Raw genomic sequence first — 22481 nt, forward strand, 5'->3', positions numbered from 1 at the left:
GGGATTACAAAGGGCTTGAACAGCAGTTTTGAAGTCACATTCTGAAGCAACAGTTTATCTTTCTTCAGAACCAGAGTTGGTACTGAGTCTATTTCGCAATGTGTTCCTTGAGTGCGAGGTTAGTGTCCAGGGTAAATCCAAGTGGCTTAGCATTCAGTCATTGGGCCAGGTTTGTGCTGTATCTTGTTTGTTGTTGTTGCCAATTAACAAGATTCTAAGTTGGTTGGGTTAAACTTCAAGGTAGGTGATGGAGATCCAGACCTGGTTGATGTGCAAGCAGTATTTGAGTTGTTGGATTTCTAAAGCAGAGGAGACTTTCATGTACAGTTGTTTATCATTGGCCTATATGTGATTCTTAATTCTGTTATCTATGTGTACAGCATCAAGCAGTTTGATGTAAAGGTTGAAGATGATGGACAATATAGAACCCTGGGAGTCTCCACCGATGATGGGAATATTTTGAGACCTTGAGATGACCATCTGAACAAATAAGAATCAGTTAGAAACGTAGGAGGAGAGCCAGTGAAGATCACTGTGGGTGAACACAACTCGAGATTTCACTGTGCGTACAACAGTAGAATGGTCAACTGTGTCAAACATAGCTGAGAGGTCCAGAAATTTAAGGAGGCAGAGCCATCTTCATCTGTGATGTGTGAGGTTGCGGTCTCTGTGGTGCAGCGTGATCTAAAGCCAGACTTGTAGAAGTGCAGAAGATGGTTAGTATTCATGTGATTCTGGAGTTGAAAATAGACTGACTGCATTTTTAATGGTCTTACCGATGAATGGTAGGTGAGTGGTGGGATGGTAGTTGGCGAGGTCATCAGGGTCTAGCGTAGGTTTCTTTAGGAGTGGGAGGATCTAGCTTGTCTCAAGAGATTGTGGAAATATGCTTTGAGTGAGGAAGGTATCGACAAGAGTCAGTAGGAGGATGATAGCGTCCCCAGAGAGAGTAATGAAGGAGGAGGGTAAGACATAATCTTCATACAAAGTGGCTTTGAGGGACTTGAGTATATCAGCTAGACCAGGGAGATAGAGAGGGCTATGAAGGCTGACCATTGTGGGTTCCTACGGGAAGTGATAGATGTAAGAGATGGAGCAGGCTTAGTATTGAGGTTGATGGCATTGCACTTTAGAGGTCCTGGTTATCCCTGCAGCGGAATCACCCTGGAGTGATCTGTTCTGGCCCCAGGACCTAGGTCCCACCCCCAAACCATGTTAAACTGTAAAAAGTCTTGGCATAAAAATTGATCATGAACTTTCAATGGCTAGCCAAGTTTCATCAGTGGTGGGTACGTGTACAGGTCTAATTAGACAGCTACGGAAACTGGTCCCCCTTCTTTCTACTTCTACACTCCGTACGATAGTCTCAGCGATTATAATCTCAAGGCTGGACAATGGGAATGCCCTCTACCTGGGTCTTCCCCAGGCATTGATAAGTAGATTGCAAGTGGTCTTAAATGATGCAGCTAGATTGATCTTCAAGTTGCCGAGACGGACCCATGCCTCACCACTGTTGCATAAATTGCTCCCCATAAAACAGAGAGTGACATTCAAGAGCCTCTGTATAGCCTATAAAGCTATACACAGCCTAGCACCTGTCTATATAAAAGAACACCTTGAGGCTTATACTCCTGGACGCTCATTAAGGTCTTCTGAGGCACAACTGTTGTCATGTCCTTGGTACAAACTGTCCTCTAAAGGCGGTAGATCTTTCTCAGTGCTGGTTCAACAGCTCTGGAACAAACTACCTGAGCATCTCCACAAAGAATCCAACTTGCTCCACTTTCGGAAATCGCTCAAAACTCTCTTGTTTAAAGAAGCATTAAGCGCAGTTTAACCTCTAATGACCCGTGTGCCTTTAACCCACTCAGCTGCCGTTTTCTCTTCCCTGGGCCCAAGCGCTAAGAGACCTGTCGGTGATTTGGCGCTATATAAATCGAAACTAACATAACATAACATAACATAACTTTTCTGTGAAGTGAGGAATAGCTGGGTCTGGCAAGGGGTTAATGCAGTGCTTTATGGTCTTGAACAACATTATACTTATGTTGGTGGCTTCATTGATGGTGTTGTTACAGTACTTTGCTTTGACTGATGTGATGAGTCTCTGCACGGAGGGACTTCATTATCAAGAGGTCCCTAGGAGTTTTGTTTTTCTTCCATTTTCTTTCTTGTCTGTGTGTGGATTGGTTAGTGTTAGCAATGTATTTAGAGTACCAGGATACTGACAGCTTTGGCTTGAACTTGTGTGTTGTGGCATAGATGTTGAGACATAGCTTTCCAATTTTTTTTAAAGTTGCTCCAAAGGGTGTTAGCTTCGGACGTAGGTTTAATAGGGCAAGAGATGATGTCGGAAGACATGCTTTTGGGGCTGGGGCGCAGGAGACACAACGGATGAGTTCAGGATCTGAGGGTTTAGTCTTCCCTTCTGTGTTGATCTTAGTTTATTAGAAGGATGCTTAGGAAACATATATCTTTTTTTTCTCAGCTGCAGATTAGGGAGTCACACATGCCTTGATCATTGCACAGTGATCACAACATGGTTTTCATTCCCTCTGGGGTTGTGTACCCCATCTTGTGGGGAATTAGTTGCCTAGTTCAGGGAGATACTGTAAAACCGCTGATCTGTGAAGGGATTAGCTTTGTTGATGGTGTGTTGCTCTTCCTGTAGTTGGTAGCTTGATGTGCCATCAACATCCTTTCTGTGCCCCCGAGATCGAGTGAGGTTGACTTTTTGTGAATGCTGGTGGTGGTATGCTAGTGGCATGCTGATAGCTTGTCTCCTAGGTGATGTGCATGCATGGCACTAAGTGTTGGTCAGGGTGTGCAACAGAGGTGCAGTGCACTCACTTTCATCGCCAATGTAGTGTGTGCACAGTAGCAAGTAGCACATTCACACACCCTGGCTTTCTTACCTAAACCTGTTACAACATGGCACTCTCTCAGCTTTATTAAAGTAACATGGATGTCTCCCTTGCATATGCACATCATTTTTGAGGATGCTCCCTCGTCATGGTACAGCCCAGACCTATGTGCACATGCCAAAAAAACACCAGATGACATGTTCCTGTCAGACACACAGTTCTATAGGAAATGTGCAAGGCTCGTTTGAATGTTGGAGAAATGCATCAGCTATGTTTTCAGCCATACAATTCATTATTACTGACTGTTGATGAACCATATAGATGTCATCATTATATATAGATTTAGAAGTAAACATTTGTTTTAATATATTACCCCCCCCCCTCCCCACACCCTAAATCCAGTTCCTCATGCCAGTAAAGACGTTCTCGCTATTCGTATTGTAGAAGGACTCAAACTTTACTTTGTGGTTTCTACTATCAACACCAGGTATTCCATCTTGGTTAGTACCAGTGAGTTGAGATCGTTCAACTACAAATATGAGCAATACCTTCTAAATGCTGATAACAAGCAATCTTCTCGGGCGTGGCCAGGGCGTCAAGATGGTGGTCGCACTTTGAGAGTGCTCCTGACCCCCCGTCCGTCATCCACCTTCATCCGGCCTGCAACAGTGCCCCTTGCTGCCTCTCGCCTACCTGCCTGCCTCCTCTCCACCTACATCGCCGGACGCTTCTGGAGTCTCCGCAGCTCCTCAGCCCCGAAGGGCCGACGCTGCGACAAGATGGCGGCCCCCTGCCTTGTGATCTAATGGTTGCTGCCCTCATCCCTGGGCATCCCGCGGTGATCCTCACGAGCTCCTGTGTTGCGGCGGAGGCTCCGGTTGGCCCCTGGAGCTGCGGGGCAGACACTGCAGGCATTGCTCCTCTCCCCCGCTGAGGTGACGCCCGGCCCGGGTGCCCGCGCAATATGGCGGCCCCCTGACGCGTCTTGATCTGCTGCCTGTGCCTCCCTCCTCCATGAAGCTTGCTTCCAGCCCTCCTTCCCTGAACCCACGATCGCCGCGCTGGGGGAGTCTTACTCTGGATCGTGGCTGAGGATGGCGAGACGAGGAGCGGACTTGATGCTGACTTCGGGGGCCCGAGGACTTTCCCCCCCCTCCTTTGATGCCTGGAAGCCTCAAGGTGGCGGCGGCCTGGGATCCGCCGTTCTGATGCTGGGTTTGCTGTCCTGCCCAGGCTAGCACAGTGAGACTGCCTGCGCACGTCCCTGGCCGCTCGGTGGTGAGCCCCTGAGGAGAGGGAGATGGACGGGGGCCCCACCTCCCATGCTGGCCAAAGCTTTGCCTCCTGCTGCTCCCCGCTTTCCTTCTTGGTGTCTGGCTGAGCCTTCAGACTGGGCCTTCCATGGACATTGTTGACGGGGATCGGCCTTGAGGAATGGATGACCCCGGACTGCCAAATAGCCCGGCTCTTTACCTGGTGGCCGGCTCTTGGATGCCTGGCCGCTCCGGACGCCCCCTCTCTGGTTGCCCCGAGCCGCGAGGTGAGCCTGCAACTGCTCTACATCCGCGAGCGGGCCTCCCACGCCTGGTGTCCCCTGGGGTCGAGCTGAGTGGAGCCATCGCGTCGGACCCTCCTTGGCCTAGCTCCTGCCTTTGGGGACGGCGAGACTGCGACCTTACGCGCCCTGCCTGCTGGCGGAGACCTGGTGAGTCGGTGTTTGGGGACTGGGGGTGCGGTACGGTGAGGGGTTCGGCCACCGTGTCGGGTGGCGGGGGAGTGGTGTGCGGTGTGATAAGTGGCTCCCCGCCCCACCCCTCCTTGCGGGCCCCCACCTTCACACCCCACCTCCGGCAGGGTTTGCGAGGATCCACCTGCCTCCCTGTTTCCATGCCCCTAGGAGCCATCACTCCTGGGCCACTCTGGCTCCGTCCTCGAAGTTTCCATCTGGCCTCTGCTCTGCCGTCACGTTCATCCTGCGTTTGGAGATGCAGGGGAGGGTGTGAGGCAGGGGTTTGCGATCACCTAGCCCACGCTACTGTGCGGCCGAGTAGCCTGTCTCTGAACTTCCTTCTCCACACTGGGATTAGGGATCCTCCGCACCATGGGCAAACCTCGTGCGCCTCTGGCCTCGAGCTCTGTGGCTCAGATGACCCTTGACCGGTTTGCCAAGGTGGACCGTGGAACTGGTATTGCCCTGGCGTCCAGCCCTGGCCCGGCTGGGGGAGACTTGGCAACCATCCTGCTGGCCATTTCGACCTCCAAGGCCTCAGTTGAGACCAAGATAGGAGAGGTGAAAGTGGACGTCTCCCTTATCCGCCAGGACCTCCGTAAAGCCACGGAACGCCTAACGGAAGTGGAGTCCCGGATCTCCAATATGGAGAACGATGTGTCCACCGTTAAGCAGCACGTGACGTGGCCCGCCTCCAGTCGCAGACCGCTGACCTCCACCGCAGAGCTGAGGATGCTGAGAACAGAGCGCGCCGGAATAACCTACGCCTCCTGGGCATTCCGGAGGGGGTTGAGCAGACGGACGCAGCGTCCTTCCTCGAAGATTGGTTTCGCACCTGGATGCCCAAGGAAAAGCTCTCCCCGTGGTTCGCAATTGAACGCGGCCATCGTTCCCTGGCTCCCAAGCCACCACCAGGAGCCCCGGCTCGGCCCTTCATCCTCCGGCTCCTTAACTTCCGCGACCGGGATGTCATCTTGAGAACGGCCAGGGAGTTGGGACAAATTCACCATCGGGACTCCAAGATAATGGTCTTTCCTGATTACTCGAGGGAGGTCCAGTCCCAGCGCCGGTCATATGACGAGGTGAAGCAGAAGCTTAGGGCGATGAATCTCCGCTACGTGCTCCTCTTCCCGGCCCAACTCAAGGTGGTCTTCCAGGAGCGAACCCTCTTCTTCGATTCCCTGCAGGCGGCGTGGACTTGGGTCACGGAGGAGCGCCCCCTTCAAATGCAAACGGCCCGCTCCCGCCTCAGAGGGCCACGGACCACCAAAGTAGTGCCGCGCCCAAGCCTAGGCGGCGCAAAGCGAGATCCCGCAGGGGGGGCGCGCTGGGGGGATCCCGGTAGCCAGGCTTGCAAGTCCGGCGGACCTCCCCCGCAGCGCAGCAACGTGACCCCGATCTGCCATCCTTGACTCCATCCCTGATTGACTTGCGCAGTGCCCCTGGACCCGCGGACACTCTTCGGCGTGCATTCTCGGACACTGATCTCTCCAGAAGCCGAAGCTCCGTGGCTCCGACAACGACTCAGACTCATAATCCAGGGCAACTCAGTCTTCAAGAATCTTGATTCGAGACCCGGGGCACATGCCCATGTCTGACGAACCCTGAACCGAATACGGCCAGAACTTGCGACCTGCATCTGCTCTGGCTCCCTCGGCCTGGCGACCTGGGGCATGATCTCTCTCCTGTGGCACCCTGGAGGCGCAGGCCTGTCCCTAGACATTTCATCCATCTTTTTCATCATTCTACACAGTGGCATTTCTTGTTTGGCACTGTTGATCTGTATCCTGCACCATGGAGGGGGGTCCTCCCTATTGGTACCTTGGTCATAGTTCCTGTCCTAGCTAACCGTTTTAGATTAGCACCCATCCCCTGAGTGGGGTGTTTTCTGTTTTGGGGTTGCATTTCGGGCAACAGATGCTTCTTGTTTCGAAGTGTAAGGTGGGGGGTGTTGGGGGGTGTGGGTGGGTGGAGGGTCCTTTGACTGTCCTTAGTGAGTTATTTTTGTTTTTGGTCGCCCTACGGGCCGCCCTCCGTCCTAACTCTAGCTCGCCGTTCTTCGGCCTGTGCTGTTGCCACTCACGGGTGGTGGGTTGTAGCTCTCTTTCCGAATCCACTGCAGTTGCATGATCTCCATCTCCATGCTCGTCCTCCTCCTCACCCGATTTGTTATTTTTGGCCACCTACGGGCCGTCACGAGGGCCACTGCGGGCGGCGACCCCCTTCCCTACTCCCCTGCTCTCCCCTGGCGTTACTGCTACTATGCTGGTCCTGGCCTGGTTCCCCCTGGCCCTGCGAAATGTGGCCCCTCCTCCCCTCCTGGGGCCTTCCTTTGGAGGCCCTTGGCTGGTCCATGCCCCCGTCCCCATCGATGAGCTACGCGCTGACTAGACCCCTCCACGTTCTCTCCTGGAACGTTAATGGTCTCCTAGACCGCATTAAATGAGCGGCCATCCTCCGGGCGACCCACCGCTACGCGGTGGACGCCCTCCTTCTCCAGGAGACCCACCTCCTAGGCACACAATGCAAATTCTTGGCCCGCTGTGGGTTCGCGATGGTCTGGCATTCTGGGTTTGTCCGTGGGTCCCGAGGGGTGGAAATTCTCCTCCGGAAAAGCTTGCTGTTTACCCTGACCTGGGCCACCACTGATCGCCAGGGCCGCTTTGTGGTGGTGTCGGGTGTGTTGGAAGGCTGTCCACTGAATATCCTGAGCCTGTATGTCCCATCCGCTCTTCATCCACCGACGCTCCGCTGTCTTACGGGCGTTAATTCTGCCCTTCCGTGGGGCTTGATGGTGGTGGGGGGGGACTTCAACGCCGTGCTGAACCCTTCCTGCGATGCGACCGGGACCCCCTCTGTCACTCGAGTGGCCTTGGCTTCGGCCCTGTCGGGGTGGGCCTCTGCCCTGGGGCTGTGCGACGCGTGGTGAGTCTGGAAACCTCACAGGGTGCAATTCACGCACACATCGGCCGCCCATCACACCCAGTGCCGTATCGACCTTCTCTTCCTCCCGGCTACTGACTGCCACGTGGTCTCCGGAGTGACTATCTTACCCGAGGGCTATCTGATCACTCCCCTGTCTCCCTCCGCCTTGGCTCGCCCCAAGTGGGCCCGCAAGCAGTGTGGTGCCTCAACGCCTGGTTCCTACAAGACCCGGAGCTGGTGGACTCACTGGAGCAGGAACTGTCACACTACTTTTCGACTAACGAGGGATCAGTTCCATCGCCTGGCACCCTGTGGGAGGCCGGCAAGACCGTAATCCGCGGAGTGGCGAGGGGGTTCGTACATGCTAAGCGTGCGGACCGGCTGACCCGTCTTGTTGAGCTGGAATCCAAGGCGAGGCGAATGGAGGAGGACCAGGCGCTCCTCGATTGCGGGGACCCCACTAGGCAACTTGCATTGATCCGCGAGGAAATCCAACAGATCTCCCTGGACTCTGCCCAGATGTTGTGGCGCTCCTTGGTGGCGCGGGTTTACGGTTGGGGGGATAAAAATGGCAAGCTCCTCCACAATCTAGTCTCTTACCCCAAGGTTCATCGGGTCATTCCGGAGATCCGAGCGACGGATGGTTCCCTGCAGACTACGTCGAAGGCCATAGCAGGCGTCTTCGCTCACTTCTACACGACCCTCTATGCGAGACAGCCGGCCGGGCCCTCCCTGGCCTCCCTGCTGGAGGAGACGGGTGCCCGGCTACCTTTTCTGCTGCAGGAGTCCAGGGATTTCCTAGATCGGCCCTTAACCCTAGAGGAGGTGCTCAATGCCATTCCCCTCCTGCATTCTGGCAAGACGCCTGGCCCTGACGGATTCCCTCAGGAATACTATGCCACCTTTCGAGACAAGTCAAGTCAAGTCAAGAGATTTATATAGCGCGCTACATACCCATAGGGTCTCAAGGCGCTTGAGGAAGGGTGGAGAATTACTTGTCGAATATCCAAGTTTTAAGTTGCTTTCTGAATGCTAGGTGATTCTGAGTAAGGCGAAGGTGAGTGGGAATAGAGTTCCAAGTTTTAGCTGCCAGGTAGGAGAAGGATCTACCTCCCATGGTGGTTTTGTTGATGCGAGGTACAGTGGCAAGGGCTTGGTTGGAGGATCGTAGCTGACGGGAGGGGGTGTAGAAGGACATTCGTGTGTTGAGGCATTCTGGTCCAAGTTCGTAAAGTGCTTTGTGTGCGTGGGTTAGGAGGCGGAAAGTAATCCTCTTATTTACAGGGAGCCAGTGGAGGTTTTTCAGGTGACCAGAGATGTGTTCTTTACGCGGGATGTCTAGTATGAGCCTGGCTGAAGCGTTCTGGATGCGTTGGAGTTTTTTCTGGAGTTTTGCGGTGGTACCGGCGTATAGGGTGTTTCCGTAGTCCAGGCGGCTCGTGACCAGTGCATGGGTGACCGTTTTACGAGTTTCTGTGGGGATCCAGCGAAATGTTTTTTTGAGCATGCGAAGAATGTTGAAGCAAGATGATGAAACGGCGTTGACTTGTCTGTTCATCGAGAGTGAGGAGTCCAGGATGACGCCCAGGTTCCGTGCGTGATCTGTCGGGATGGGTGCTTTTCCAAGGTCCTCTGGCCACCAAGAGTCATCCCAGGCGGAGGGGGAGGTGCCTAAGATGAGGACTTCTGTTTTGTCTGAGTTCAGTTTCAGACGGCTGTGCTTCATCCACTCGGCTACTTCTTTCATTCCTTCGTGTAAGTTGGTTTTGGCAGTGTTAGGGTCTTTGGTGAGTGAGAGGATCAGTTGAGTGTCGTCAGCGTATGAGATGATGTTGAGGTTATGTTGGCGTGCGATGGTCGCGAGGGGGCTCATGTATACGTTGAAGAGGGTGGGGCTGAGTGAAGATCCTTGTGGCACGCCGCAGATGACTTCAGAGGCCTCTGACTTGAAAGGTGGGAGGCGGACTCTCTGGGTTCTTCCGGTGAGGAATGAGGTGATCCATTCCAGTGCTTTTCCTTGGATTCCGACGTTGCTGAGGCGTTGTAAAAGGGTGCTATGACAGACTGTGTCGAAGGCAGCGGAGAGGTCGAGGAGGATGAGGGCGACTGTGTCTCCATTGTCTAGTAGAGTTCGAATGTCGTCTGTTGCTGCGATAAGTGCGGTCTCAGTGCTGTGTTTGGCTCGGAATCCGGACTGTGAGGAGTCGAGGGATTTGTTGGTTTCAAGGAAGGCGGCGAGCTGGTTGTTGACAGCTTTCTCGATGACTTTGGCCGGGAATGGAAGAAGCGAGATGGGGCGGTAGTTTTGGAGTTCGGTGGGGTCAGCTGTGGGTTTTTTCAGAAGGGCGCTGAGTTCTGCGTGTTTCCAGCTTTCCGGGAAGGTGGCGGAGTTGAGGGAGCAGTTGATGACATCTCGGAGGTGTGGTGCTATGATGGAGTCTGCTTTGTTGAAGATGTGGTGAGGGCATGGGTCAGTTGGGGATCCTGAGTAGATGGAGTTCATCAGGCGGATGGTGTCCTCAGTGGAGATTGGGTTCCAGTCTTTAAGGATGTTCAAGGGGGGTGAAGGTCCTGCAGAAGGTTGGGTGGATTGGTCTCCGGGTCGGTTGTCGAAGCTGTTGTGGATGTCTGCGATTTTGTTGTGGAAGAAGGAAGCTAGGGAGTCGCAGAGGGCTTGGGAGGGGGTGATGTCCTTGGAGTTGGCTGATGGGTTGGTAAATTCTTTGACGATGTTGAATAATTCCTTGCTGTTGTGGGCGTTGTTGTCTAGTCGGTCTTTGAAAGCGGCTTTCTTGGCAGACCGGATTAGTTGATGGTGTATGCATGTGGCGTTTTTGAAGGCGTCCCTGGTGCTGGTGTTTGGGTCTTTTTTCCAGGTCTTCTCGAGGGAGCGACAGAGTTTCTTCGATTTCTTGAGATCATCGTTGAACCAGGAGGCGATTTTGCTGCCTAGTTTGATTTGGCGTTTTTTCAACGGTGCTAGGATGTCGGCGCTGTTGGATAGCCATTGGGTGAGGTTAATGGCTGCTTGGTCGGGGTTAGAGGAGTGGGCGGGGGGGGGTAAGAAGAAGCGATGAGGAGATCTGGTCGATGGTGATTTTGTTCCAATTTCTTCGCAGGGTGGGTTGAGGATGGTTGTGGATTGTGGTCTTATTGTAGATAAAGTGCACGCAGCTGTGGTCCGTCCAATGAAGAGCTGTGGTGTGACTGAATGAGACATGTTTGCTGGAGGTGAAGATAGGGTCGAGTGTGTGACCTGCAATGTGGGTGGGGGTAGTGACAAGTTGTTTGAGTCCGAGGTCGGCGAGATTGTCCAGAAGGGTGGTGGCGCTGCTGTCATTGCTCTTTTCCAGGTGAAAATTGAGGTCTCCCAATAGAATGTAGTCCTCGGAGGGGAGGGCGTGTGGGATGATAAAGTCAATGATGTCGTCACTGAATTGTGCACGGGGTCCTGGAGGCCGGTAGAGGAGGGTGCCTCTGAGTGTGGTCTTGGGGTCGGTGTGGATCTGGAAGTGGAGGTGTTCGGTGCTGGCAAGGTTGACGTCTGAGCTGGTTGAGATGCGGATGGAGTTCTTATGGACGATAGCGATGCCTCCTCCTGTTTGCTCGATGCGGTCCTTACGGATGATCTTGTATCCTTCTGGGATGGCAATGGTGATGTCTGGGGCTGATGAGGCATTCATCCATGTTTCTGTTAGGAAGGCGACGTCCGGAGAAATGGTGTCTAGCAGGTTCCAGAGGTCGATGGCGTGTCTGTGGACCGAGCGGGTGTTGAGCAGGATGCATTTTAGGTGGTTGGTGTCAGGTCTCTGTGCGGTGTTGGTGGATGAGGAGTTGGTTTTGGAGCCGTCGAACTTGCAGGAGTTGCAAGAGAAGGTTCCATGGGTGAGTCCAGGAGCGGCTTGGACGCAGTTGGGAGAACGGCCGGGGTTAAGGGCTAGGAGGGTGGTGGCATCGTAAGTGATGCGAGTGTGCTGGATATTGCGGGAACCAGGGGGTCTGGCGCTAGGCGCGGTCCAGGCGCGGACGGGCGTAGACGGGCTTAACTTTGGCGCACCTTCGGCGCGGCCGTAGCGCGTGGACGCTGCACGTGGGACCATCTGACATAAATGGAGAGTGGAGGGGGCGGAGCGTGGGAGGGGCAGCTGGGAGGCGGTATCGGGGAGGGTAGGCGGGCCAGGGGAGTACACACCAATAGCAATGGGGAATGGGAATGGAACGTGAAACGGGGCAGAGAGGCCACAGAAGTTCGAGGGATAGTAAACAAAGAGCGCTAATGCAATTTAAAGCCAGCGATACTAGGCAGCACCTTCTATTCAGCTACTATTATTCGGAGTTAAATTGCAGAATTACACAGATGCGCAAATCAGAGGGCGAGAGTCGGCGCTAGATATAGTTGAAAGCGCTAGCAATACGAGGCAAAACAATACCACACTGCAGTTTCAATCAGCGCTGGAAGGAGGGTCACGCTCGGGCTCTGAAAGCAGGAAGCGTGTAGGAGCGTCCGCAATGGACAGGGTCCAGACGGTCACAGCGATGCGAGGGGGGAGGTCAGCTAAGTGTTCGTGGGTGGGAGGGGCAGCTGGGAGGTGGTATCGGGGAGGGTAGGCGGGCCAGGGGAGTACACACCAATAGCAATGGGGAATGGGAATGGAACGTGAAACGGGGCAGAGAGGCCACAGAAGTTCGAGGGATAGTAAACAAAGAGCGCTAATGCAATTTAAAGCCAGCAATACTAGGCAGCACCTTCTATTCAGCTACTATTATTCGGAGTTAAATTACAGAATTACACAGATGCGCAAATCAGAGGGCGAGAGTCGGCGCTAGATATAGTTGAAAGCGCTAGCAATACGAGGCAAAACAATACCACACTGCAGTTTCAATCAGCGCTGGAAGGAGGGTCACGCTCGGGCTCTGAAAGCAGGAAGCGTGTAGGAGCGTCCGCAATGGACAGGGTCCAGACGGTCACAGCGATGCGAGGGGGGAGGTCAGCTAAGTGTTCGTGGGTGGGAGGGGCAGCTGGGAGGCGGTATCGGGGAGGGTAGGCGGGCCAGGGGAGTACACACCAATAGCAATGGGGAATGGGAATGGAACGTGAAACGGGGCAGAGAGGCCACAGAAGTTCGAGGGATAGTAAACAAAGAGCGCTAATGCAATTTAAAGCCAGCAATACTAGGCAGCACCTTCTATTCAGCTACTATTATTCGGAGTTAAATTGCAGAATTACACAGATGCGCAAATCAGAGGGCGAGAGTCGGCGCTAGATATAGTTGAAAGCGCTAGCAATACGAGGCAAAACAATACCACACTGCAGTTTCAATCAGCGCTGGAAGGAGGGTCACGCTCGGGCTCTGAAAGCAGGAAGCGTGTAGGAGCGTCCGCAATGGACAGGGTCCAGACGGTCACAGCGATGCGGGGGAGGAGGTCAGCTAAGTGTTCGTGGGTGGGAGGGGCAGCTGGGAGGCGGTATCGGGGAGGGTAGGCGGGCCAGGGGAGTACACACCAATAGCAATGGGGAATGGGAATGGAACGTGAAGCGGGGCAGAGAGGCCACAGAAGTTCGAGGGATAGTAAACAAAGAGCGCTAATGCAATTTAAAGCCAGCAATACTAGGCAGCACCTTCTATTCAGCTACTATTATTCGGAGTTAAATTGCAGAATTGCACAGATGCGCAAATCAGAGGGCGAGAGTCGGCGCTAGATATAGTTGAAAGCGCTAGCAATACGAGGCAAAACAATACCACACTGCAGTTTCAATCAGCGCTGGAAGGAGGGTCACGCTCGGGCTCTGAAAGCAGGAAGCGTGTAGGAGCGTCCGCAATGGACAGGGTCCAGACGGTCACAGCGATGCGAGGGGGGAGGTCAGCTAAGTGTTCGTGGGTGGGAGGGGCAGCTGGGAGGCGGTATCGGGGAGGGTAGGTGGGCCAGGGGAGTACACACCAATAGCAATGGGGAATGGGAATGGAACGTGAAACGGGGCAGAGAGGCCACAGAAGTTCGAGGGATAGTAAACAAAGAGCGCTAATGCAATTTAAAGCCAGCAATACTAGGCAGCACCTTCTATTCAGCTACTATTATTCGGAGTTAAATTGCAGAATTACACAGATGCGCAAATCAGAGGGCGAGAGTCGGCGCTAGATATAGTTGAAAGCGCTAGCAATACGAGGCAAAACAATATCACACTGCAGTTTCAATCAGCGCTGGAAGGAGGGTCACGCTCGGGCTCTGAAAGCAGGAAGCGTGTAGGAGCGTCCGCAATGGACAGGGTCCATTGCGGACGCCCTTGCCCCCACCTCCTGGCCCTCTTCCGTCATGTGGTAGATACCGGCTTCTTCTCCTCTGAATCTGATCTGGCCACGATTGTGGTAATCCCCAAATCCCACCTGCCCTCGGCGGCTTTTTCGGACTACCGCCCGATCTCTCTCATCCAATCCGAAATCAAACTTTATGCCACCATCTTAGCCCAGAGACTCAAACCTCTCTTGTCGGATCTGGTCCATCCAGACCAATGTGGCTTCATGCCTGCCAGAGGCACCCGTCACTGTATCAGGCGCCTCCATTTCCTCCATTTGACCCTGGCTCACCGTGCTGGACTCCTCCCCTATCTAGCCCTCCTCTTCTTGGATTTCGAGAAGGCCTTCGACACGGTGGGCTGGGGCTATCTGCAGAATGTTCTGGCAGAAATGGGCTTTGGGCCGGCTTTCGGCCATTTTGTCGGAGTTCTTTACACCGCCCCTCGCGCCTGAGTGCTAGTGAACGGGGTGCTCTCTGAGGCCTTCCCGATACGTAGGGGCACACGCCAGGGGTGTACCCTTTCGCCCCTTTTATTCTCGCTTGCGATGGAGCCCCTGGCCGTCGTTATCCGTCATGACCCCCTCATCCGCGGCTGGGCGTGGAATGAAAGCCACGTCGATAAAATTGTCCTCTACGCTGATTACGTGGTTCTCTACCTGGCGGATCCAGCGACCTCGGGTCCCAGGAGCCTGCTGTCCCTGGCGGCCTTCCACCGGGTCTCAGGCCTCCTACTTAACGCCGCCAAGTCTACACTGGTCCCGCTCCACCCATCCAGAGACTGCTTCGATTGGCAGTCTGACATTTCTCTACGGCACCATTCAGTCAAATACCTTGGGATATGGATAACCCTACTGCCAGAGCTTGAATGGGCGCTGAATGTCGCCCCCCTGATTACCCGAATGAAGGCCGCCCTCAAGCGATGGCAGACGCTCCCACTTAACCCCCTAGGAAGAAGCGCGTTGTTTAAAATGATGGTCCTTCCTCGCCTTCTTTACGTCCTGCAGAATACTTCCGTCCCCATCTCCTGCGCCTGGTTCCGTGAGCTGGATGGGCACCTGACCCGCTTTCTATGGGGAAGAGGTCGACCGCGCATGTCGTTGGCACGCACCCGTATCCCCCCATATGACGGGGGCCGGGGGGTGACTCATCTCTTCCTTTACTACATTGCCTCTAAGCTCCTCATTATCCATAACTGGTACGCGGGCGGCTGGTCCGACCCAGCTTACCGGGTGGAGCTCGGGGAGATGGCCTTCCCACAAATCCAGGCCCTCCTCTATGGCAGTCCCGTGCCGCAATCCATGGCACCCATCACGAGGTCGGTTTTTACGGCGTGGCGCGCCGCTCTGCGCTACACGGACTGGGACCGCAAACTCTCCAGGCAGACACCCCTGTGATGGCACCTGGCTCCGGAAGGTGGCGGCACTGAACGGCTTCCGCCGGTGAGACTTGGTGGGAGTTCCGGTCTTGGGGGACGTCTGGGTGGGGACCACATCCGGGCCTTCGCGGACCTACACGAAATCATGCCCTTTCCCACACCCAACACTTTAGATACCTCCAGTTGCGCCACGCGCTCCAAACCCACCTCCCTTCCCCAACCCCCCTTCCGGAATTCAGTCCGCTAGAGGCCCAGGTGATGATGGGGGATCTGGGGAGGGGGGGGGGTCTCCCGTATCTACCGCTCCTTACTTAATAATGGCCCGCATCCCTAGACACGCTGCGCACTCGCTGGGAGGGATGGGTGGGACCCCTGGAGAAGGTGGACTTGAGGTATGCCCTTATGGCTCCAGGACCCTGACCACCTCAGCCAAACTTAGGTTGGTCCAGACTTACTATCTCCATGCGGCCTACCTCTCCCCTGACCGCCTCTACCGGGCCCGCCTGCGACCCGCTCCAGATTGTGCAAGGTGTGGCTTTGCACCAGCAGACTTCTACCATGTGGTATGACTCTGCCCTAGACTGGCACAGTTTTGGAGGGGGGAGGAATGGGAGCTAACGCATGCCCTGGGATGGGAGGCCCCTCACGAGCCGACTCAACTCCTCTTGGGGGTCTTCGATGGTCTAGATGGCTCCAGGGCAGATAAGCGCCTCCTTGGGGCGGCGCTGGCAGTGGCCAAAAGAGACATAGCAAGCCATTGGTCACGGCCTGAACCGCCTACTGTGGGGAGGTGGAGGAGAGGGGTCGACTGGTGCGGCACCCAGGAGGAGGTTCTGTTTGAAGCTAAAGGGGCATCGGACCTGTTTCACAAGATCTGGGGGAAATGGTTTAATCTAATACCACCATGATTAAAGCTCTATTGTCTGTTCGCTGTCCTTATCTTAACCCTGTAACCCCGAGTATGGACTGGCATGCAAAGACCCGCCTTCCACGATTCTCATGTAATATTCTGCGGTGTGATTTGATTGAGCTACACCCAATGAACTTTGTCTATTGTTTCAAATTCCAAATAAAGTTGATTATCAAAAAAAACAAGCAATCTTCTCTTTCCTGTGGTATCCTGAGAGATACAGTGTTCTTACTCCTGCTTTGTTCCTTTTTCCACACAGGTTGGGTGTTTGGTGAGAGACTTCATGACCAGGAGAGGGGCTGGTTCCCCAGTGCCGTGGCAGAGGAGATCATGAATGCTGATGTACGCACCCAGAACTTGAGGGAGTGTTTCCGGGTACACAGGTCAGAGGACAGCCAGCTGAGCCAGAACAAGGACAGGAGGAAGATGGGCAGCAGGACGACGAGGCAATGAGGACAACATTTGAGGTTATTATATCCTGGCAACAGAATCAGTGGATCACATGGAGGAGCAGCTGTAGGGATGCTGCAGTTGGACGAGGCAGACCTCTGCATTTGATTGGACAAAAGTATATAGGCGTGAGGGTGCTCTGACATTTAGAAGGCCAAATGATCCTCTTGGAGGCAGATCTTCAGACATTATATAGATGGAAGATAATCCATCCGCTCCATATAAATATATATGTCCACACAAGATATATATTGGTCTACAGCAAATATGATAGAAACTCAGAATCTTCCACAAACGTCTCCAGGGGATCAGAGGGGTGTAAACTCTTGGAGCACAGCATGATGATGTCATTGTGTGCCTTTGTTGTCCCACTGTTTTTTGTTGTCACAGGTGGATGATGTCACCAGTGAGGGTATTGTTTGCTGTGATCTCGACTGGTGGAAAAAAAAATATATATATATATATGACTGTAGGAGGTTGATGCCGCTAGTGGAAAGTGGATGAGAAGGAGGCTTCCTGGAATACATGTAGCCTACCGTCCAAAGTAGTATTTGGCCAAAAGTCACTTTAGTATTTTTGCTACCACTACTCACAAAAATTGGGAGATTAAATCCACAGTCTTCTGTGCTGTCGCATGCAGCAGTCACTGTCATAAAGTATGCTTGAAGGAGCAGAATTGGCCATATACCTACCAGCACAACAGCTTAGCTTGGGTTTATGCTCCAAGGGCAGAGCTTAGTGATCTACACTATACAGGGATACCAAGTCAAGCTCTGGAGTAATCTTTGTTCAGAGATAGGATGCACAGCTCAAGTCACCAGTTTTTCATGGGTAGAAGTTGGGGCTCGAGTCACTAGATCACAGACGTAAAAAGTAGGGCACAGAGGTGACATGCACTGGAATAGTGGGGGATGTTTTGGTCACCTGTTTCTTTGAAGGCAGACCCCTCCCCATAATGCAGGGATTGAAGACACTGAGTTGACATGGTCGGAAGGAAATGTGGAGCTGTGTAGAACCCATGAACGGGATTTGGGTCTGACGAATACAGGACAAGATTCCAGTGTTTCATTGAGATCACCGACTTCTGGCTGGTCAGACCTCTGCAAATAAATGCATGTACCTTTTATGGAACCTGATCTATTGCCTCATTCAGTGAAGATTATACCCTGTGCTCGGAAGGCGATATTGTGGTAATGGACAAGTTGCACCATACAGTGTGATGGCGCACCCATGAGAGGGATGTAGAGATTCCTCAAGAGTGATGCTACATTATTGACAGTTACAGAGTATGTCCTGTGGGCTGTTCGCACATGAACACTCAGGTTCTTTGTTCATGTGTAGTGACTAGGTCTGCCTCAACATGTGAATGTTGGAAATGGAGTCCCACTCTCAATGCAATAAGGTTCTTTGAAGATGACACCACTTTTCATGCAGTACATTCACAGAGCACGTGAAAATTCAAACTATCTCCCCTCAGTCCTCACAAGAAAGATCAACAAGACTTGGCATGAGTAAAATGGGAAAGAAGCAGCTTCTCATTCATCGAGTTTGTTTCCTACTTCCAGCACCCTGCCATTTCCAGGTGAAACCGGTAACTGCTTCCCAGAATTATTAACAATGCTCATTATGCAGCTTGCACAGAAGGGTTGAAATGGGCAGGCATGTAGTAGGACTTCTCCAATGCCCAGCTGCCCACCTTGCCGCAATTCCCTCCATTCTATTACTCCGTTCCTTCTGGAATCAGCCTGGTGTTGGCAGTGAATCTGGTTTATTCTGTAGAAAGGGGCTACATCTCTTGGTGTGCACTTGGACCTGCCCAGCACTTCTGTTGGCTTTTGTTGCTTTTCTTTTCTCACAGTTCTTTCTTCTGGGCATCTGCCAACTTGTCACTTCGGGAAGGTTTTCTGGGCACTAGTTCTGCATGCCTTTGAGTTTGCGGTAGCTGGTACACATGGTTTCCATGTCTCATACTTTAGTAAATAACCTTCTCACCTGTGCCTGCTCTTGTTGTGCTTCTGTTGCACCAAGGTCCTTTACGAGCCGGCATCAAAAGATAAGGGACAAAGCCATAGGTTCAATTCGTCAAAAGACACTTGATTTCGTTACGCAATAGTGTTTTGATACTGCAGACATCAACGTGGTGAAAGTTCCAAGGAGGTAGTCACAGTGGCTTCCCCTAGACCTACCTCCACCATCTTGGATACACGCTCTTTGAGTTTCCGGCAGGAAGGAGTTATTTTGCAAATGACAATGCATGATCAAGCAGCTGTATCTATTCCTACTCCACGTATCTTGCTCTTCAATGTCTCCACATTACCAGTAAGTGCCACTGCGTCCAGAGAATTGTCAGGGCCTGGCTAGATTCACTAACAATTTCAATCACTTATCACTCTTACGCTATTGTGGTGCCGTTTTGCAGTCCATAATGGTTCACAAGTCAATTGCGACACCTCAACCACTGACATACCTTCATCAAGAAATGTATAACTCAATAAAGACTTGAGCCCTGAAGAATCATAATTTGTGTGAAATAAGGATCAGCATTATATATGGCATATACATAAAATAATGAACCATAATTAAAGAGTCTGAATAAGTCTTCAATTTTAAGGGTGACTTTGGATTATTTGTGCGCCATCGCCTTCATTCACTTGCCTCACAATCTTAAAGCTTTAGTGGTAAGTGGGTGCAGAATACTACCTTTCAGATACATTGGTGCTTCATTGAAGCTGGTCTTTTTGGAAAATATCCTTTACAACGGAACCGTTACAACGCGGTACCGTTACAACGCAGGATTTACAACGAAAGTCGTTACAACGACTTTCGCTGGAGGGCGCTCTAGGATAGGGGATAGTTTAATTTACTATCCAACACCTTCCCTACTATCCAAGGGGACTGGAGTTGGAATAGTAAATTAAACTATTCACTATCCAGCGCCCCTTAACGCAAATCGTTGTAACGACTTGCGTTGTTAAACCTGCGTCGTAAAGATATGCGTTGTAACGGTACGCGTTGTACCGTCATACATCCGTCTTTTTAGGATACATGTCTAATTGATGCAGTGCTCCAGCATTAGTCAATGATGTCCCTCTTGACTTTTAAGATGAGGTCTTACCTTCTGAGGCCATTGGACTGTCTTGCTTTTTGGGTTAAGCGAAGCTTCCAACCAATGGCTTCAGGAAGGACAGAACTGAATGGTTCAAGCAAATATTTTTATAGCCATGTTGTACCTTCATTTTCATGGAAAAATGATTGTCCTAAAACACCTACGGATTTTTACCTTATATACCAGCTTTTGTAACCAAACAAATGAGGGGATACCCTATTAAAAAGTGCATTTCCTATCTGGGCCTTGGCTGCAATGATATAACCTCTCCTATTCTTTTTTTAGTTGGAGCCATCTATTGTGCATCTATTCCAATTCGTGAACTATTGGTAAGACTGGTCTAGTGCCACAAGGTGTTATTGGTGTAAGCCTGAGATTATATCCCAACCTGTGTGATGACAGATGGGATCATTGAAACAGATCAGAAGGAACCATAAAAACCATGACAGTCTAGTTCCGCTTTATCTGAAATGCAAGACCCTCGATGACTTTGAGCGATCCAAAATAATTCATCTGAACCAGGACAAGGGTAAATCTCTCATCCTTCTGCTCCAGCTATAAGCCTAAATTGTGAAGGGCAGCATGCTGGACCTAATTAAATACCACAGAGAGGTCAAGGCGAGCCAGGATTAGTCTTCAGCCTCCATCTTTGGTCACCTGAAAACTATGGCCACAATTCCAAGTTAGTCAAAATGAAGGTGCTGTGTATCACTCTCCATAAACATTGATACCCTGGGGGCATTATTTATCACATGCAATAAATAGCACTTTTTATTAGCTTTTTGGGACTAACTTGCTTATTTTGGAGTTTATAGCACCAAAAGGAGCATGGTATGGTAAATACTCTCTACTTTTCCCATGTTACATTCTGGCAGGTTTGACCTGCCAACATTTTTTAAAAAGTGAGAAGTTTATGAAACCGAGTAATTACTGTATATGGTAAATTACACTCAACTCAGAATTCCGAGATCTGCATTAACAGATGGGCGTGGGAAAAGTCAGACCAACTGGGAATGAGGGCCTATGGGTTTTATTTAGTTTCCAGGAGAGTAAATTGGGTCACAAATACCTGGCCAACACCTTTTTGAGAATGTTACTCAGAATAAGGAGCCTTGCTTCGGGGCGATTATTGATGAAGTTCTCGGCATACAGATTTGATTTCTTTAGGTCTGGATTTTGACAGCACAGCTGTTAACAGACCCGTTGCTGACAGTATACTATAGAGCAGGCTCTAGGCCCTCCCTTTTCAACCACTGACTTTCTTCAACCAGCCTCTTTCTGCCATTAGCTTGAGACATTGTCATTCACATCATAATCAGCCCAGTAGAGTCCTTATTTCTTACATAGTTAGATGTATCCTTCTTTCGCCTCTCTAGTGCTTGCACTGAACCGCATGAGGAAATACTTCACTGCTATAGCCCTCTCTCTCCTACTGACTCCCTCCTGTGTCTCTCATGCTAAGGTGCTAACAGTGTATGCATTAGCCCATTACAACCAGACCTATTGATGTGCCAGCACTTGTTTTGAAAAAGGAGTGGCAATGTGCAGTGCTTTCAATGTCTAAGTACTCCCATTACTCATAGAGTTATTAACAGTGGCTAGAAGAGGTCTGCAAAACGATCAGGAAATGCTGCCATCACCCACTCAGGGAGAGCCCCAACCTCACAACCAGTGGCTTTGAGTTCTTAAGAAAATCATCAACGTCTTTTTCTGAATCAGTGGCAAACAAATGTTGGACAAGGTACATTATTTTAAATGAACAAACAAATAATCACTCACTGGTATAGTTGTACTTTTTATGGAAAATGTATTGTTTAATAAACTTGCAATTTTTTTGCATGTGATATGTGAGTATGCTGCCCTTGTGTTCCCCTCCCTTTGGTGTCTGGGATCTTGTTCACAGTTTAAAATGGTTCCCTGAACTTGTTGGGTGCGAAATTAATAGTTTAATTTCCAATATGCCCTTTTAATTTCAGTTATAGCTTAATAGCATTCTTGACTTTTTTTGTAAGCCTTTCATTCTCAGTCATCATATTTTTTCTTTTTGTTTTAAAAAATGTACTTATGTTTAATCTGTTATGATGTGTGTCTGAAAACAGGCTGTGGCTCTGGTAACTAAAGTTTTAATGTAGTGACAACAGGTCTCAGAGGCTGACACACCCGGGCATGGCCAAGATGGCGACCAGGCATAGCAAACTCTTAGAGCACCACGCCGGCCTCGTTGTTTGCAGAAAAGGGGATACCTGCACTCCCCCTCGCTTCCCAAATCACTCTGGGGACCACCGAGACTGCCCAGTGCAACTGACGACAGCTGGCATCCAGCCCATATGGGGATACGGCCAGCTCAGCTCCTCTGGACCTCGGGCTGCATCCGCGCAAGATGGCGCCTGCCTGGGAGTGCTGCAAATGGAGCACTGGGTCTCACCTATTACTTTTCAACAGTGTCGCTAGCTGAAACCACTCACCAAACTACTACAAAAGAAGGGGATCTGTTACTGTTTGGGACACCCCTTTCACCTCACTGTTGTCTGGAAATGAGACACGAAATATACGGACAATTGAGGAAGCAAACATTTGGTGGACATTGATGCACATCCCACAGGTGAGAACTCTGGTACTGCTCCGCATAGATCTCTCCTCCCTCAGTGAGTTTGAGATGCTTCACAAGACCAAAACAAGAAATGTCAGGTAAACCATCCGAGGTTGAAAGCCGCAAGAAAGAGCGGTCTTGCTGTGTCAACTCCAACAACATGAGACAAATGGGGAATCTGATATCATCTGATGAGCGTTGCCCCAGAGACCTCTAATTGAAGAACCCCTGTTCAGGC

The 22481-nt window shown here is 51.5% G+C and overlaps 1 protein-coding gene across 1 annotated transcript in view; it reads left to right on the plus strand.

Annotated features, from left to right (window-relative positions):
* Positions 1 to 21497, plus strand: part of LOC147662050 (ephexin-1-like) — a 58773-nt gene extending 37276 nt beyond the window's left edge. The window contains exon 5 of the mRNA XM_086951150.1: positions 16357 to 21497. Coding sequence (XP_086807276.1) covers positions 16357 to 16550 — 194 coding nt within the window. The 3' untranslated portion in view covers positions 16551 to 21497. The remainder of the gene's footprint in view (positions 1 to 16356) is intronic.
* Positions 21498 to 22481: the final 984 nt, after the last annotated feature.

This window comes from Lissotriton vulgaris, unplaced genomic scaffold (genome assembly GCF_964263255.1).
Source record: "Lissotriton vulgaris unplaced genomic scaffold, aLisVul1.2 SCAFFOLD_682, whole genome shotgun sequence".
In the NCBI taxonomy this organism is placed as follows: domain Eukaryota; kingdom Metazoa; phylum Chordata; class Amphibia; order Caudata; family Salamandridae; genus Lissotriton; species Lissotriton vulgaris.